Raw genomic sequence first — 18922 nt, 5'->3', positions numbered from 1 at the left:
ACTGTGGTTACTCTGAATTTTTAGATGTTTTTTGTTGCTTTCTTAAATATTCTAATATTTTCCAAACTTTCTTTACTGAATACTGAATACTGAAAATGCTTGTAGGTGCAGAGTTGCGCGATAATTCCTGTGTGTTCAACGCCTCGGTCCAATACATAATTGACAGAAAGATGACTTAAAGAGTCAGAAAAGGAAATCTACGCCACATCCAGCTGACAGCAGCCCACTCACCCAGGGGCTAACTAACACTGTTGTGTGGAGTGTGTCAGGGCTAGGCTGGTGAGGGACACGCCTACCTTTTTCCTTCTTGGGAGCCATGTCCTTGCCGAGCATTGGCACCTGTGGAACCTCCTTCATGTACTGAGGCAGGTGGGGGTACTCCTTGCCATACTGCATGTGCGGGACCTCCTTGCCCATGTGCTGCATAGGGATGCCTTCCTTGCCCAGCGGCATGTGAGGTACTTGTTGTCCGAGGGCTTGGTACTGGGGCACCTGGGGTGGCAGCTGCTTGATTCCATAGTAGACACCACCCTGAGTGGACTTCACCAGCTGCAGGGAAATGGCAACAGCAACTGCCAACAGCTGTGTGGGAATGAGCAGCACGGCCATCACCTGTAGGAAAACAGAAAAAATCAGAGTTGGCAGAGGTTGTTTCCTGCTGTTATGAAGGCTTGCGACCATGTAGTGACATCTCACATATTCTTGTGTTTTGCTTCTGCTCTGAGATTCCTGTTAATTTGCATTTGAAGAAGGACCTGCTCTTCTTATTGGACATTATCTCTCACTTTCTCTGAAATCTAATCTCTCAATGGTAATTAGTATGTCATTATTATTGAAGGAGAGTAATTTAAAACTGCAGGAAACAAAGATGTAATCATCCGCTGGGTAGGTGAAGGAAGAGCAGCAGATATTGTGTACTTTGACTTCAGCAGGGTTTGATGCTGTCTCCTATATCTTTGTATTGAAGCTTATAAAGTGTGGGATAGTGAGGTGGACTGAGAAGTAGCTGACTGGCAGAGCTCAGAGGATTGCCATCAGTGGCTCAGAGTCTGGCTGGAGGCCTGTAACTAGCAGTGTTCCCCAGGAGTTGGTGCTGGGCCCAGTCTTGTTCAACATCTCCATCAGTGACCCGGGTGAAGGCACAGAGTCCACCCTCAGCAAGTCTGCTGATGATACAAAGCTGGGAGGAGTGGCTGACACACTGGAAGGCTGTGCTGCCATTCAGCAAGACCTGGACAGGCTGGAGAGTTAGGCAGGGAGGAACCTGATGAGGTTTAACATGAGCAGGTGTGGAGTCTTTCACCTAGGGAGGAATAATCACATGCATCAGTAGAGGTTAGGGGCTGACGTGCTGGACAGGACGAGAGGGAATGGCCACAAGTTACGCCGGGGAAGATTTAGATTAGACCTGAGGAAGCATTTCTTTTCTGAAAGAGTGGTCAGGCACTGGAATGGCCTGCCTAGGGAGGTGGTTGAGGCACCATCCCTAGCGCTGTTCAAGAAGCGTTTAGATGAGGTGCTAAAGGATTTAATTTAGTAGTTGGGTAGAGATAGTGATAGGAGGATGGTTGGACTAGATGATCTTATAGGTCCTTTCCAACCTTATGAACTTATGAACTTATGGAGAGGAGCTCTGCAGAGGACCTGGGTGTCCTGGTGGACAGCAGGATGGCCATGAGCCAGCAGAGTGCTCTTGTGGCCAAGAAGGCCAACAGTATCCTGGGGTGCATTAAATGAGCATTGCCAGCAGGTTGAGGGAGGTGATCTTGCCCCTCTACTCTGCCCTGGTGAGGTCACATCTTTGAGTACTGTGTCTAGTTCTGGGCTCCACATTTCAAGAAAGACAGGGATCTCCTAGAAAGAGTCCAGCAGCGCGTAACAAAGATGATGAGGAGCCTGGAGCATCTCCCTTACGTGGAAGAGCTGAGAGACCTGGAACTCTTCTGTCATGGTTTTATGATTTTTGGTACTGTCTGGAGAAGGCTGAGAGGGGAATCTTATCACTGTTTATAAACATCTGAAGTGCAGAAGTCAAATGGATGGGGCCAAACTCTTTTCAGTGGTGCCCAGTGACAGGACAAGGAGCAACAGGCACAAACTGGAACACAGGAAGTTCCATACAAGCACTGGCACAGGCTGCCCAGAGAGGTGGAGGAATCTCCTCTGGAGATTTTCAAGACCCGTCTGGATGTCTGTGCAGGTTACGTGATGTAGGGATTGGACTCAATGACCTCTAGAAGACCCTTCCAACCCCTACGACTGTGAGCTGTGATTCCGTGACTCTGCCATTTCCCTGTATCTGTTTTTCAGGATGCTTTCCACTCAGTCGATGTTGTCACCGCTGCCCTTCAAAACAAACCAGCAGAACGTTGTTACTTTCAGTACCGACCTAAGCGGACCGCGGAAGTCATTACTGAGGGCAAACGAGCCGCAGGATTGTTGTAGTACGGGACAACTAACGCTAGGTGGCGCGCACGTGCCACAGCCGCCCCCCGCGCTCCTTCCCGCGCCGCAGCAGCCGCGTGGCGGGGAAAGCGGAGCCCGGGAGCTCCGGGGCCGCGGTGCAGCTGAGTGCCGGGAGCTGCGCCGGCAGCTGAAGCCGTGGGGTTTAGGCCAGCCTGCAGCTGTTCGGGCTCGTGTGGTAGCTTGAGCTGCGCCGGTGGCCCAGAGAGACCTTCTAGGGGGTCTCTTCTGTGGCCTTTCTGTACCATAGCTAGGAACCAGCCTGCAGCCGGCGGGGTAACGCCGGCCTCAGTGCGCAGGGAGCATCCCTGCTGCTGGAGAGCTGCTCTGGACGAAGAGCGTTTCTCGTGTGATGGCAAAATGGCAGTGGAACCTTTTGAAGAAAAGCAGGACAAGGTGTGGGATAATTTGAGACTGTTGTTGAAACCTAGAAGTATGAAGGGCAGGGCGGATTTGGAAGAATGAGGTTATTGAATTAGTGTTTTGGCTACTTTGCTGTTCTGGTGGCCAATTTTTTTTTTTTTTTTTCACAAAAATATCACTTTGATGGAATCAGCGGAGCGGGAAATAGGTAAAATTCCTTTGGACTTAATTTTTTCTTTTTGTTTGTATTGCAAGATGTGGTTTTTGTGTGAGCAAGTGGGAGCTATTTGAAATAACTGAAGTAAATTCTTATGGGGAGACACCAGTCTGTCCATGGTGTGGAGGGAACCGAGCCTCTCTGTGCTTGCCACCGTCCCCATCAAATCTCTTGCAGTGCACCTGCAAGCACGACTGTGCACACACGAGGAGCTTTTATGTGCCCACCTGTGTGCAAATTCTGAGAGCGATCCAGCAAGAGCTTGGAGAGAAAGTAAGGCTCCAGAAATGAGGTGACCTCACTATGTCTCTGTTTCCTTTCAAGTCCTTTTGACTCATCATAACCAAAACAGCGTGGCCTGGAAATGACAAATTGCTCCTAAGCTATTGACTTTGGCTGGGGCCAGTGGCTGTGGAGTGGAAAGTAGGGGGTGTATTTACGGAGCGACCTTGGGCCCAATGGGTCTTGGCTGACACTGCTGTGGGAGGAGGTCAGCGTCTCCCCGGCGGCCTCATGCGTGCTGTTGGGGTCTTAGATCCATTGCAGAAACCTGGGTGGTGGCCGTGCAGCTCTCAGAGGAGAAGTCAAGCAAAATTAACATTGATGAGCACGGTGAAGCCACGCATTTACTGCAAAATGCCTCTCAGCTGCTGGGAAGCTATTAGCATCTTTAAAGGCCTAAAAGCTGCTGAAGACTGTGCTCTTGGTTTTTAGATAAGTGAGTAGATCCAAACTGTTGGTTACATTACTGTTGGAACACTGGAGCTTATGAATAGTAAAAGCAGATTTTGATAGCAGTGGCACAGACAGTACCAGAGACAGGAAGAGAAAAATACATGCTGAAGATGCAGCCAAAGTGTAAGACTCTCCACACGCTTCAGCCATATCTCAGCAATTTTGGGATGACCTCCAAACACAGTATGATCCAATGTGCTTTCAAAGGTATCTGTCAGCAGAGTGATAAGCTGACTTTGGAATGGGATTTTCCTGGGCTTCTGTCAGAAAGAAACAAGAATGTGTCTACATATTTATGACAGGTGAATCCATGTGTGCATATGCCTTTAGAGAAGCCAAAGACTTAAAGCGAGCAAAAATTTACCAAAACTCAATGTCTGAAGAAAGAGGGAGGAAAAGCTGCTGTGTTCTGATGCACAGCCAAGTATATGTCTCTCCCTCTCTAGCAGATGCAGTGTGGCACATCATTTTGCCCGTCATTCATATAGTAAATGTTATAGGGGGCACACAACTGGAAAGCAATGGAAAATTATCCCAAGCCACAGTGTTTAACTGTTTATGTGTGAACATGGGTGGCTCTTTCTGTGGGTGAGAGAGAGTCTATGGAAAAAAAATGCATTTTTATGGGCAAAGCTCAAGTGAGAACATTTCTCAATAATCTCTTTGGTAGAGCTCTTCTCCTAAGAAAGCTAGGGACCTCCCTTGGGCTGTTTGTGTTTGTCAGCAGAAACCAAAGACAAAACAAAATGTACCAGCACTCATAATTCTTATATTAGTGTGAAGAAATAATGGCTGTTGAGTCTAATTGGGTGAAGAATGTATGGAAAGAGTGATGCCCGTCTAGACTTGAAATCATAGGTGGTCTTGCAAAGGGTGGAAACCAGACCTTGATTAATCAGTTGTTACAGGGGAATGACTGCTTTGCAATCAATTTTTGCATTACATATAATTTACCAGTGTCTCAGGACCTGTAGGACATTTGCCCAAAGACTAGTTCTACAGGCTACATTGCCAAGATGTTGCTTTTGAACTGCCGTGTTTCTCAAAACTACGTGAGGCATGAGGAATGTATCACAGTGACCTGAACTCTTCTGCCCTGAGGTCCTTTCCATGGAAGAGCTGCGGGGACCTGCTCCCCAGTGCATCAAGGGCATGGGCTGGCCAGTGCTGAGATTGCCGTGTAGACATGACTGCCAGAAAACTCACACAGCAGGCAACCTGATGTCTCTGGATGCTCTGTACCCAGAGGAGCTCTACTCAAAATATTTGGTGCCAAAAAGCTACATTCTCCACATTTTGGCTTGAGATCAAGAGTGGCTAGGAACTGCATTCAAATTATCCTTGATAATGAATCACATTACCAAGAATTCACAGCTGTGTACTTGGGGATGGCTCCTGTCTTGGGAACTGGTGGCTCTAATCCCACCTGGGACCTACTGAACTTCACTCGAGTCTCTCCCTGCCTACAGAGGAACACAGGGACAGCAGAAAGCTGTGGGAGCAGCCAGGAATGTGCTTCAGAGTGAGGAGTAGCACAGCTGTGTGGCAGAGCACTGGCAGGTTCAGAGGCACAGCTGCCCTCCGCGGGGACACCCTGTGGCTCCCAGCTCACAGACAGAGGTAAGTGGCAGCTGGTGCAGAGCCAGAAAGAGGCTCACAAGAGGTGGTAGCCATTCACTCTCTGTTTTCATTTCTGGCATTACATTGATAACAAATAACCTACACTGCTAACATGTTGTGTTACTTTGTTCCTTAGACCTCTGGGTTACACCTGCAAGCATGTGGATATTTCCACCTAGCTAGATTCTGAGAAATGCATCATAAAATGACAAGAGCAGCCTTCAGAGCTTTAGATCCTGTGGTTGCTCAGCACTAGGGAGTGGCTAGGGTGACTGCCACTGGGAAATGTGTTTATTTGTGAAGAATTGAGTAAACAGGCCCCTAATTCTTGGTAGCATCAGGGCAGTGCTTAATTGACTGTGTAGTATCCTTCCTAGCACATTGTTGTCTGCAGTTTTCAGACTTGATTTCAAAACTTAATCTCAGCTAAAATTAATCTCTGCATCATTAGTCCTCAGTGGCTTTGAGAAGTAATTTGTGCATCACTGAATACTTTCTGAACTGGTCTGGAGATGCACTGTGCTGCTCAGAGATTGAATTTTAGTGTCAACTCGTATTTTTGGGAGCAGGAAAGACTGACAGCCTTCTGCTTGCCAAATAATTTTGTTTGCTTAGTACTTGGGATGCCGTTTAATACATACATTACCACTTGAAGGTGAAGCACTCTTCTGCCTTTCCGTGCCAAACGATGTTTTATGTCGTTTGGGCAGATGTTTTCACATTTGCAATCAAACTAATTAAGCCCCTAATTTAGAGTTTCTTTTTGTACATTCAGTCATAACCCACATATAAACAGGAAGTAAGGGCAACAAAATGCAGCTTGGCACAGAATTCCCCTCAAACTTCCAGAACACAAATTTAGGTTTGCTCTGCCAATTTAATCTTGAACCTTATTTTTGGCAATAGAGAGCATGAAGGAGGTGGAGGAGTGGCCCCGTCCATGGACTCCATTGAGCTGCCAGGAGGAAATGGCTCTTTCATGGCAGGCTTGGAGTGTCCTTCAGTATTTTGCTTCTGACAGTACTCTGTGTTAACTGGGGACAACAGGGCCTGATTCTTGTGTGTGAAAGGCTTGTGTACTCAGCAGGGAGAGCGGATCGTGGCAAACTGGGGTCTGTTGAATGCAGTTCTGCATTCTTGTCTCCTGTGACATTCTCCCACAAAGATCAGGTTTGTTTATTTTTTGCCTCCCTCCTTTTCTCTGCCCCCTCCAAGCAATCAAAGTAGTGTTGAGTGTTTGTGTTCCATTTGGGTAACTGAGAAACAGCTATTGTTCAGTACATTAAAAATAAACGAAATCATTTTTGCTGAAGGTCTACCAATTGCATCTGACTACCATGTGGTGTTTAGTAAATCTAAGACAGTCATACCACAGATTGTCACAATAAACATTTTTAAATGCACGCATGCATAAACCTGCTGCTAGTGGGGAATACTCAATACGTGACAGATGCTATTTCTGTCTTTTTAAATCAAACTGATGCCTAAAGTTGCTTTCCTAGAGAAGCGTGAAAGCATCTCAGTAAATGGCTTAATCTTAATAACAGATAATCATCTATAAGCTGCCTTTTGCTTCATGGTAATAATATGATATTTTCTCCCAGTGCCTGGGGATATTTCCATTTATTCATTTGTAAATCCATTTCCAAAGACAAAGCAACTGTTCTGCTCCAGTCTTCTTCCAAGCAGATCTGTGCTTGTGCTCAGGCTGGATAGTGAGCTGGCTATCTGAATGGAAATGGCACCCTTTTTCAACCAACTTACATTTGTGTGTGTGTCAGAAGCTACACAGATAGTATTTGCGTGCAAATATTTCAGTGTGCATGTGTGTGAAAGCACATCCTGTGATTGGAAGCAGCAGATGGGAAGGGAAGGTGAGGCCACATAGACCTAACTATGCTGTCCTTGGTCTTCCCCATGCACCTGAAAGGAGGACTAGATTAGGGGAATTTTTGCAGAAAAGCATGTGACTGTAATTATGGGATTAAAATTAAGTACGAGTTGGATTTAGCAAAGACCTGCATGTGAAATACATTTTCCTGCCATGTATTTTGTGCCTGAATACTCTGCCTGATGCCCTCTTCTGAGCCATTTGCCTGCAGACTTGGCAGATGGCTTCGATGGAGGCACCTCCACCACTAGTCACACCACCACCCCATAAAGCAGCCACACACACAGAGTGATCACTTCCTGAAGCTGCTTGTCTGTTTATAAGCTCTCATCACCCTCTGGTCACCCTGGTGCACTACTGAACACGGGCTGAACCTCTCAGCATTACTGGCTACGAAGCAGAAGGGGTGGAGAGCCATAGGCATCCTGGGACAGCCGTGTCTGATAAGTTCTCCACACGAGCTGACTGGATCTGATGCCAGCCCCATTCTGAGGGTTGGGTCTGAAGTGAAGGGGTGGAGTGCCCCCACTGCACCAGGTGCTGGAGTAGGCAGAGGGAGACAGGAGGCTGCTCCTGGCTCGGGCAATTAAATGGAACTAAATGTGACCTGAATCTTCACCCAAAGATTCAAAGAGTCTTCTCAAGGAGATCTGCTGCTCATAGTTTCAGAGAACTTTTAGTTGCTCATTTGATGAATGGAAGTATTGTACTAGAAGAAGGAAAATCAAAATATTTTCTTTGTGAACGTGCATTGATTCCTAAAGGGGCAAACAAGGCTCAGCTCAGGCCACACATTTATGTAACATAGACTGGTTTAAGATTTTCTCTTGTGACTCTGAGAAGGCTGCTCAGAGGCAGAGCCTGTTACTCTTTCATTTAGGAAACCTTATCTGTATATGTAACAACAAAAAAAAGGTGTGGTTTAGTCTCTGTTATCAGTGATGAGATGGGATTCTTAGAAGTTTAGACCTGCAGCTCTCCTCCCTTCCTCATTTTGGCATTGCACATAGATGCTGATTGTTTTCCTGTGGTCCAAATGGGAGCCATTAACCCCTAAAAATGTGTCAACATCGTGAAATCCCACTGAGTGTCTAATTCTGGGTACAATCTTTTTGGATTGAAGCCTCTGGTCACAAAGAAACTTCATTTTATGCGTCCGTTCCTGCTGATCATACTGTAGCCTTTGCAGCTTGCATTTACTTTAACAGTCCTGGAGTTCTTGAACTCTAAGTCAGAAATCTGTGCAGGACTGAAATATTTGCCTTGATTCGTCTGAAGCAATTTATTGTTCTCTGTGACTCCTGTTGCAATCCTGTGGCCTTACACTGCCTTCTTGCCATAAAATTTGCTTGACTGCCTCTTTCTGAAACTAACAAAGCACAGCACTGCCTGTTCATTTTCCCACTTTGATGGTATACAAAATGTGTTTTCTTAGTTCTTGCCCTCATGCTTTTTTGTAATTTTTTCTTTCTAAATAAAAGCAAAAGGCTTTGGAGGCTCCATTTTGGAGATGAATTGTTACCACTTTCACTATTTCCCTTTGCTCTGCTTTGGTGAGCCTGTCAAGAGAAAGATCTTCTCTCCCTTATTTTTTTTTGTTGTTCTGTTCTGACTTTACAGCACTTCAGAACCCCAAAGTCCCAGTCCAAGGGAGATATGAAAACAGTAACAAATGTCTGTAAAATATTTTTATTGAAAAAAGCCTCCTGTCTGTTAGAGCATTTTTATTGGGAGGGTATTTGCCACTGAAAGATTCCTGCCCTTTGCCTACTTTCCCTATCTTTGCTCAAACAGCGGAAGAAATTATCTTGCCTTAGAAGGTGAAGCACACAAGACCATGCCACTCAGATAGAAATCAGTGAAGGATGTTTTAAAACAATTTAGCAACAGAATTTTTCCTATTTTATTGTCAAATGCTCGGATATTGTCATATTTGTTAGGACATGCTGATCTTAGTCATGACCTGACACTGCTGCCTCCATTCCCACAAATCAAACAGATGTTATTCTATAATTCTACTCCCTAAATGGGCAAGATTCTGTCTAGATGAAGACTAAGATGACAATAACCACAGCTAAGCACTCATTCAGTTAACATACTTTAAAAACTGGGCTTTCTTTTTTTTTTTTTTTTTTAAACATCCTTTGTTTTCTGGGCCAAATGTGTGGGCTGACATGAAACTGGAAGTTGCACGATGTTTGACAGTGGATCTACCAGTGCACATTTATTCCTAACTTGGCTCTCTGGGTGCCGGCAATGTAAAAAACTCTAATACACATCTCTGCAGTGCCATCATAGCTGACCTGCACACTGGCCTTATGTTGCACCAGGAGAGGTTCAGGTTGGATATGAGGAAAAGTTTCTTCTCAGGAGTGGTGAAGCAGTGGCACAGGCTGCCCAGGGATGCTGTGGCATCACTATCCCTGGAAGTGTTCAAGTACCATACAGATGTGGGACATGAGGGACGTGGTTAGTGGGCATGGTAGCAATGGGTTGGTGGCTGGACGCAATGATCTATCTTAGCAGCCTTTTCCAACCTTAATGATTCTGTATATCCCTATACCACTCCAAACAGATCAGACCACCGTCAAAAAACTTTTAACCTGAGTTTTGAAACACTCAGCATAGGTTTGACTCAGTGAATACTGACATTAAGTGTTCATCAGGTCGCTCAAAAGAAAAATAATAGTTCTGAAAAACACACGCAAGTGCAGAGCTCTCCTTCACCCCCGACAAACTTATCCCAGAATCATGAAAATATACATTTGCACAAAGTAAGAAATTAATCGACTTCTCAGAGAAACAAATACATCGTGTCCCCTCAACTTAAATTGCTTTGGATTTGACCCCTAAGATGCTACAAGACAGTATTTATTTCCTATATGCAATCCAACATGCTGTGGTTCAAAGGACTTGAAATTATTCTATCTATCACCTTGGAATAACCCAACCAAGAGCCAAGGGAAATCAAAGCCAAGCAGTGGAGACTAAATACTATCACTTGCTTAAATCTCACAACTCTGCTCCAAGAGAAACAATACAAAATGTTCAGCATAACCATTTGGACCCATGATCGGTAACTGTGATACTAGTGAAAATGAAGGGCCATAAAAAAATGTCTGCAGTGGGAACTGGCACTTGCATTTCATGAGTACCATGGCCAGGATGGAGGACTGAACTGGTGGTGGCAGGCTGAAGATCCTGGTGCTACCAGACTTCTCCTCTGGAGCCAGTGGGGGCACCAGCCTCATGTTGGTTGCTGACAGCATTACAAAGCAGAAGTGGGGTTGGAACTACGTGGGAAAATAGGATTGAAGGGAGAAATTAAAGCACTTTTGTCCATAGATGAAATTCAAGTCTCTGATCAGGGACTGATTAGCTGTTGCCAAATCTTCAAGACAAACTCTCTTCTGGCTTTGGTCCTCCTTGGCCTGCTGCACACCGTTCCAGCTCACCATCACCTGTACCTGGCTGGCTGGGTTGTGCCTCAGGGTAGAGAATGGGCGTGTTGGTGCCCTTTGTAGAAAGAAAGAATTCAACCCTACTGCTGCAGCCTGAGCAAGCGTGTGCTTGAGCTGCTGATGGCACCTCATGGTTTGAAGGAAAAATTTTGGCACCCACTTTAGAAAGAGGATTATGGGCTATGAGCAGCATATAGAGGGACTTGAGCCTGTGTGCCTCATTCACCAGAAGACTCTTAAAACCATGAGAGGATTCAGGATGAAGTGCAATCTTCAGCTTTTCCTATTTGGCTGGCTTAGGCAGCTCCTCAAACAGTGGCTTTTGTGAATCCCTCTCTGAGGCACTTAACTCACTTTTGCACATGCATGGAGTCCAGGCATCTAATTCGGGCATGTGGACTCCATTATGGGGCCAGATGCAAACATCCCTTCATGGATTAGGATCTAAAGATTTTAAATCCTGTATTGTCAATCAACTAAGGCCTCTGATTTCCCTGCCTGGTCCTCCTTTTGTTTTAAAATCTGGATTATTTTGAGGCAGATACATATTCCTTTAATTCTTCTTGTATCTGTTCAAAAGGGTGGTTAAAGTGCTAGCTGCTCCCGGGGTGATGCGGTTAAGACAACAAAGACTGACTTTAGAAGATCTACAGTTACAGAAATCATTGCACTTCAGTAAAATCATATTCATCCCCGCAAACATTTTCCAACAGATTCTTACTGCTAAGCACTGGAGCAAAAGATTCACAGCAACCTTAAGACCATAGGTTTACCAAATCCTAAATAAGTCCACTAGGCAAATATTTCACTTGCAGGGAGACAGCGTTGTTTCTCTGAACAACAGTGTGGCTGTCAACAGTCTTACAGGGACAGTTGGTTTGTTCTTGACAGTGGCATAGGGTATGCAGTCTAAGTTGGGTTTCTTTTGCTAGGTTGAGAAACTTGCCCAGATTTTCAGATGCTAGCAGAAATCATTAATATAAATCCTTCTAAGATACTTTGTGGAAGACTCGTTTAACTGTTCCAGAACAATTGGTAATATAGAGTACATAACTGTAGTCCTCAGGCTCAGAGTTTGTTTAGAGAGTTGCCTTCTTAGGGCTGAGCTTTTTTAGCAAATTTGCAAATTTTCCAGTAAATTCAATACAAGAATTGACAGGCTGGTTAGATCTTAAAGGAGTGAACTCTACAGAACCATACTCACAAGTTGTGCTAATAGTCATTCAGGTACTGATGTTTCCCAAAGATATATCTGCAGCTTTAAGAACCCCAAAAACCTTTGGCAAGCAGCAGTCCTTAAGTAGAGTGAAATCTGGCCCATGTGTAGAGTAGCATCACTTTGTTGCTAAAGTAATACTGGATGACAAAATGCTTCCAGCTGAGAAGGAGCCATACCAGCAACCCTTAACAGTGTGTGGGGATGGAAGTCCCTGCCTGAATGTACACACATGTATGCATAGAAATTAAAAGCAGTTAGAAAAATGATGCAATAATACAGTAATAATAGAATGAAACACTAGAAACTCCAAAAGTCATCTTTGTTGGTATTACTGTGTCCTCAACATTTTGTAGCATAACCACAATACACACTGGCCACCTGCAGCCTGAAGAATGCTTGAAGAATGCTGGGCTGAGAACTGAGGTGCAGAGGTGAAGGCATTTCTGAGCTCCCAGTGGTTTATCAGCACTCTGCTTGCAGCTGAGAGGTGATCTAACCTCTTTCATCTGAGAGCTCCTAGAAGGTGAGGGAATGTGGATGTCCCTATTTGCAATGGATGGCTCTTTCTTTTGATACTGTTTGCATCAGACATTTTTTTACATAATTTTTCAAAGAGGGCAGGGAAGGCAAAATTATGGAGTTTTTCATCTCTTCTCCTAAAACACTGTATGCAAAATGTACAAACTACTGACAGAAGGCAATGCTGTTGCTTTTAAATGCAGATTTGGAGGGATTTGTTCTAAAAGGTATCTGCATAAAAAAATATGCTGTTCTTTGTACCCCAAAAGGAACACCAGTAATCAAAATAGCCAAGAAAGTTAAAGCACAGACACACACACAAACAAACAAACAAAAGCTCCCAAATCTCAACATGCAGCATCTCATAGTATTTGGCAGTTTTGTTTTTGCCTATGTAGGCTCTGGACTTGATTTTCTCCTTGTACAAAACTCATAAATCACCTTTAAGAACCACTGTTAACTTCTTTCCTGCCTCTCCTTTTCCTGAATTCCTTATTTTATCTCTCAATTATCTATGACTAATAGCTATACCTTGTTTTATCCTGTCTTGTACTTGTATTTATTCCCCAAAGGAAGCCGAGTCCCTTAATGCTGGTCAGTCAAAAATTATTTCCTTTTTTGATATTATATTAATGATTAGGTGCAGTTAGGCCTTTAGTTTGTAACAGAGTCTTTATCTTTATTAAATTTGACACTTATAATAAACTTGTCTTCAAAGGACTGAAACATGATACATTATCCAAAGTAGGATGTGTGCTTTTCTCCTCTTTCTTCCACTTGCACTAATCAGTATACTGAGGACACACAACACTATTTTACATTCACAACATACTGATAAATGGCAGAAGAGAATATAAACCTACTTATCTTTCGTTTGGAAATGCAAACTTATTAACACAAACTGTTGAAGAATTTTCCTGGCTAGTAGGAAACTTGCATCTTATCAGTTCTCGTGCATCAAGTACATTGGTGTATATATGTGTGTGTGTGTGTGTGTGTGTGTTAAAAAAAAAAGAGGAATAAGATTTCCTAGAGTTCAGTAATTTAGGCCTCCACAACAGTAAAGAAAACCCTGTATGATCTGTAACAGATTTTTTTTCTCAAATGACTTGATTAACCACTTCCATGTGGCAGGTAGCAACATTAGAAGCTTGTGAAATTCAGCATTCAGGGAACCGGTCACTTGCGGAGACTGGCAAGTTGACATTTATAGACAACCCCATTATTTTTTTAATGAGAATTAAAACCCTTATAAAATGCAGTAGTTACTAGATATTTTTATATGTCCCTCAGACTATATGTTTACATTCCCAGGCAGTTAGCTGTGCATTTGACCATGGCCTGTCTTTCTTGATCAAGCAAAACTACAATGAGAGATTTGCTCAATTAAGAAGTGAAGAATTTAGCTATTTTACTAAATTCTTGGCAGTAGGCAAAATCTGGCCTTTCCAACAGTAAGTGCCAGTGCAAAATATTTTGGCAAGGACCAAATGTCAAATTAGGTCTAAAAAATTCTCATTTTCAGTCAGTAAAAGAGGAAGCACTCTGGTCTGCATTAGCTTAAGGACACGCCCCGGTCTACCGTTGTATAGCTCAGTGAATGGGTGTCCACTGCTGGCCCAGATTCTTCCCGTGGTTTATGGTACCATGTTGGTTGCAGTGGAGGTAATTTCTGCATACATGCAGAGTAACCCACATCACCGAGTCCAGATATTTCCATAGCTGAATTAATTATTGATATTGGTGATATTCTGCCAATTATGATACTTAATTGGATGTCACAGATGAACAACTTGATTCGCCTAATGCCTCTGAGCTAAAAGAAAAACTTCTGAAGATAATAGAGTTGGAAGATAAGTGGGGGATTTCCTTTGACTTTTTTTTTCTTTTTTTTTTTTAAGGAAGTATTTTTTCTTCCTATCATTTGTTTCATCTATTCAAAACAATCCCAACATTTTCCTGGAAACAGGGCTGAAAATGTCATGAGAACAGACATTATTTCACATATCTGGTATCTTTTTTTCTTTTTTTTTTTTTTTTGACTGGCAATAAAGATCCCATTTAATTAAATGAAAGCAGACTTTGAATGTCTGTTGATATACAATCCTACAGGCAGTAGGAGAAGGAGGGAACAAAATGTAAAGTAAACCTATAAATTAAATTAAAATACACACTTATGTTCAGACTTGATTATTGTTTTACAAGGAGCTCTCTAGAAAACAAGTGCATGGATCCCATTTCCTGCAGGAGTTTGCTTAAAGCACTCGTGGAACTGACACATCATACTTCAAAGATTTCCAGTTGAGCAAGGAGCAGGGCTGTAAATGTTCTGCCCATATCATTCACCATGGCTTTGCTGATACTATCAGCCAGCCCACTTCATATCTGTGGAAAGGACTACTTCTCTTTGGCCTGCTAGAGAGCTCTGCAGGCCAAGTGTCAACATTGCAGTCAGCTCTATAAATCTAGATTATTTGTGCTGGAATTTCTTTCACCATTGTGATGAAGAAATTATTGAGTTGCAGGACTCTACCAGTACATATGAAGCTAATTGAATTTTATCCTCTAACGAAAGCATTATTTTGTAAATGGAAAAGAAGTATAAATGTAAGCAGATGCATATGGTTTTGATATTTGGATCCGTTTAATTATATCATTAGTTTTGCCAAATAACATGACACGGACAAGTTAGACGTTAGTCTTTTTTGTAATTTAACCAAAGTGAACACGTATACTGTGTGCTGGCTATGCGCAGTATTGTGTTTGATCATTGTCCAACCCAAGAAAATTGGTGCATGAGAAAACCCAGGTCTTCGAAACGTGTCAAACTCATTACAGAGACGCTTCAAACTTACTCATTGTTCAGTCTTGTTCACTCCTGGTGATGACGCCTCACTGACTAAAAGCCATGGTCCTAAACTGAGTTGATTTGGAAAAAAATGTACCACACTTTTCCCTTGTAATATAATATAGATGATTCTTAATGAAATTAGAAGGCTACCATGTTCTAAAACACACATCCATGGCCTTGCTCAGCTGTGTGCTGCCAAAGCACACCCATAGAAATGAGCTGAGGTGGCAGAGTCCAGGCCCTGGAAAGCCAATTTGGTTTTGTTTTGTTTTGTTTTTTTCCTTCAAGTATAACACAGCTGGTATCCCTGAATGGGAGGCTGATGCTCTGAATCAAAATGGTGAAACGAGCACACTTTGAATCTTCTGTTCCCTCTTACCAGCAGTGCTGGAGGGGAAGGGATTAGAAAATGGCAATTGTGAAATACTGTTCCAGCCTCCTAATAGGAAAAACTGCCCCTTGAAAAGTAAGGAAATACCTGGTTGTTATTTTTTTCCCTATGAACTCTTAAGGACAGACTTAGACGTGCCAGAATCTCTGGAAAAGACTAAAGGCAGATTATAAACTGTCTGGTATCGCTGAATTAGAGAATGGATTGACCCCTGCCTCTGGGAAAAAAGACTACACAGGACTTGAGTCCTATTTGCTTGGTCACATCACAGCATGATGGCATGGGTGGCAAAACTCTTGCTGCGAGTCCCAGGCTGGTCTGTCCAGACACCATCGTTCAAGCTGCTGACTCAGATTTTAAAAGAACTGGAAGATTTTTAGCATGTGTGTAAGGTTGTTCAAAACTACCTCTCTGATCTTGGGCAGGCTGCTTAAGTACCATATTTTAACTTAAATAAGGTAAAGGCAGACCTGACCCACCAGCCTCTGCTCTGTCTGCACGTGTATATGCACTGCCTGGTATTTCTCTGCACCTTGGACTTTCTTTGCATGCTCCAACCTGTACTGAGCATCGAGGTGTTGCCTGGTGGTACCCATGCTACTTGGGTTGGAGTTAAGCTTTGATACCTGTGCAGTATGCTACAGATCCTCCTGAATCGTAGTACGGATATCACCACACGTCACCATTCTTCTGTTCCTCATTTGTAAAATGGTTCTGACACTCTCTACTTAGCTCTGAAAAGCATTTTAATGTTCTCTTGCTTGTCTGTATCTTAACACATTTACGGAGGGAAGAAACTTGTGTTGGCAATAAGCTTTTTCATGTACTACATTGTTTCTTGGTCTCTGTGAACCTGTGACTTGAAATAAAACCACACAGAGACCACAAGCCACACTTGATGAGTAGACACATTTATTCAGGTTCTCTTCAGGGCTATGAGACCCGCAAGAATAAAGTTCCTCAAACTATATTTGTCAAGAAGATGAGCGCTCAAGGTAAACAATGTAGTTGAGGCCAAAAGAGAAATTAAAACAGGACATTCTGCCCATATGGCTTGCTTAAGCAGAGTCAGATGGATTTGTCTCTTGGTATCCCAGGATTGGAGCTGCTTTTTAAATTTAATTTTATTTCATACTAGATGCTGCATTTTTGCTGCTTTTTTTCCCAGCCTTACTACTGTATATGCCATATTGTCTAAAGCGGTATTCATTTTGCATATTCTACTTGGTTTATGCAAATTGGACACTGTATTCACAGTTAATATGGACCTGTGGGTGCTAGCTACACTTTTCCTCACTGTATCACATAGGTTCTATACACTGTTGCTGCTTCTGCATGCATTGCTTGGTCTGGGTAAATGCAACCAACTGTTATGTTTCCACCCCTCACCACGAACGTTCCCCTTTGTGCCTTTAATTACAGTGGCTTTCAGGATCATTTGCCTTTGCTGTCTTAAAGGGACACATTTCTTTCTCTTCATGTTATTGTTTATCCTGGGTTGGATCACTGTTTTGTATGTTTTGGAGCCGCCTGAAATCGTCTTGCTTTTGTACATTAGCTATTAACTCTGGCTTTAAAAGCACCACAATAAGGTTTTAATTTCTTTTTTCTTTCTTTAGTAGAAATGTACCAGTTGATCTTTTTCCAGAAATGCTTGCTTCCTGTCCGTCTGCCCCCACCTTAAGGCTCAGCTGCTTGGGCTGCGCTCTATTTTTGGAGTTGGCTATGAATTAAGGGCTAGGTAGTGTTAATGAATGTGAAACAGTGAAAAAAGAGCTAAAAGGGATGGTGGAAAGAAGCCTCTGAAAAGCAGTGGAAAGGCTGGCACTTGCACAGTTGAACAAAGGGTATGCTGTTATTCCTAAGGACAAGGTACTGTGTCTACAGCTGTAATTCGACACATTTTTCTTTTTGGCACCACAGCCACAGGCTGGTGTACATCTAAGCTCAAAGCAACACTGTATGGAGTAGCTCAGGGACAGTCAGCTGGTGTGAGCAGTGTTGCCTTTGTAAGCCTTGCATCGAGTCCTATTTGATTCCCTGTGGCAATCTTCAGAAGATGATTGATGTTTGAAACTCATTTTCTATTATTTATCTAATGCAAGACTAGATACAGTCACCATAACTAATCTGTGGCAGTAATCAAACAGAGGATCCAATGTTTATGAATCCTTATTTGTAACCAAGATAAAAAATGGATAGTTAACAAATAGGCTTATAAAATCAAGCACAGCGAATCTCAAATGCTTCAGCAGTGCATCTGAAGGTCAAATGCTTCTAATCAGTGTGTACATATTTAGCTACTGATGTGTACTACAGCCAGTTCGGATCTTTGTTGGAGCAGACATTGAAGATCAGTATCAGAAACGCAGCGGCTTTTCCTGGGAAGCTGAAGTTCCCAGAGCACAGTCGGCTCCTTACTGTAGCTGCCCCTTGGTGGCGTGAACGATCCATTCGAGGGCAGGTACAGCCCTGACAGTTGCTTGAGATTATATGTAAGCAAAATAATAAAGACATGTCCTCATAACTGTCCTTTATTTGGGTGCTATTGGTGTCATGGCTACACCTTCACATAGTGTTTGCTGGGATGCAGCTGTGTTAAACCGCCTTCAAGCCAGAACTATTATGTTATGATTAACGAGAGACAGCTACTTCAAAACAGCACGTTCCTGGCATTGGCCAGGGCAAATCTGATACAAGCTGAGCCTCAACAAATACAGAGTCATAGAATCATTTAGATTGGAAAAGATCCTCAAGAGCATCAGGTCAAACCAACAACATAATATTACCAAACCGGTCAGTAAACTGTGTCCCATGTTTCTTGAATACCTCCAGAGATGGTGACTCCATCACTTCTCTGGGCAGCCCTTGCCAATGCCTGACCTCCCCTTCCATGACAAAATTCTTCCTGTTGTCCCATCTAAACCTCCCCTGTGGCAACTTGAGGTTATTTTCTTACATCCTATCACTTGTCACCTGAGAAAAAGATGGACTGATTTCTGATTTTTCCCTTTCAGTCCTTTCTGGCTTTCTGTGCTTTAGTCTCTGTTTAGTTTTTCAGACACTGTTCATCAGGAGGCAAGGGGCTCTGTTATCTATCTAACCCAGAAGTGGATTGTGGTGCTTTGAGCTGGAAGAAAGTGTTGAACAGCATCCCTTTAATCTTAATCTTTTCATAATTAGGAAAGAAAT

General features: G+C 43.2%; 1 protein-coding gene across 3 annotated transcripts in view; it reads right to left on the bottom strand.

The window, feature by feature from the left end:
* Positions 1-18922, bottom strand: part of COL8A1 (collagen type VIII alpha 1 chain) — an 81710-nt gene that overhangs the window by 2854 nt on the left and 59934 nt on the right. For all 3 annotated transcript variants that reach the window (XM_065742001.1, XM_065742000.1, XM_065742002.1), the window contains one exon: positions 297-612. In XM_065742001.1, coding sequence (XP_065598073.1) covers positions 297-609 — 313 coding nt within the window. In that variant the 5' untranslated portion in view covers positions 610-612. The remainder of the gene's footprint in view (positions 1-296; positions 613-18922) is intronic.

The sequence above is a fragment of the Cyrtonyx montezumae genome, unplaced genomic scaffold (genome assembly GCF_038088225.1).
Source record: "Cyrtonyx montezumae isolate F1298 unplaced genomic scaffold, pur_monq_1.0 scaffold_3, whole genome shotgun sequence".
Taxonomy (NCBI): domain Eukaryota; kingdom Metazoa; phylum Chordata; class Aves; order Galliformes; family Odontophoridae; genus Cyrtonyx; species Cyrtonyx montezumae.
Note: the sequence above shows the minus strand (reverse complement) of the source record. Positions and strands in the feature narration are given on the sequence as shown.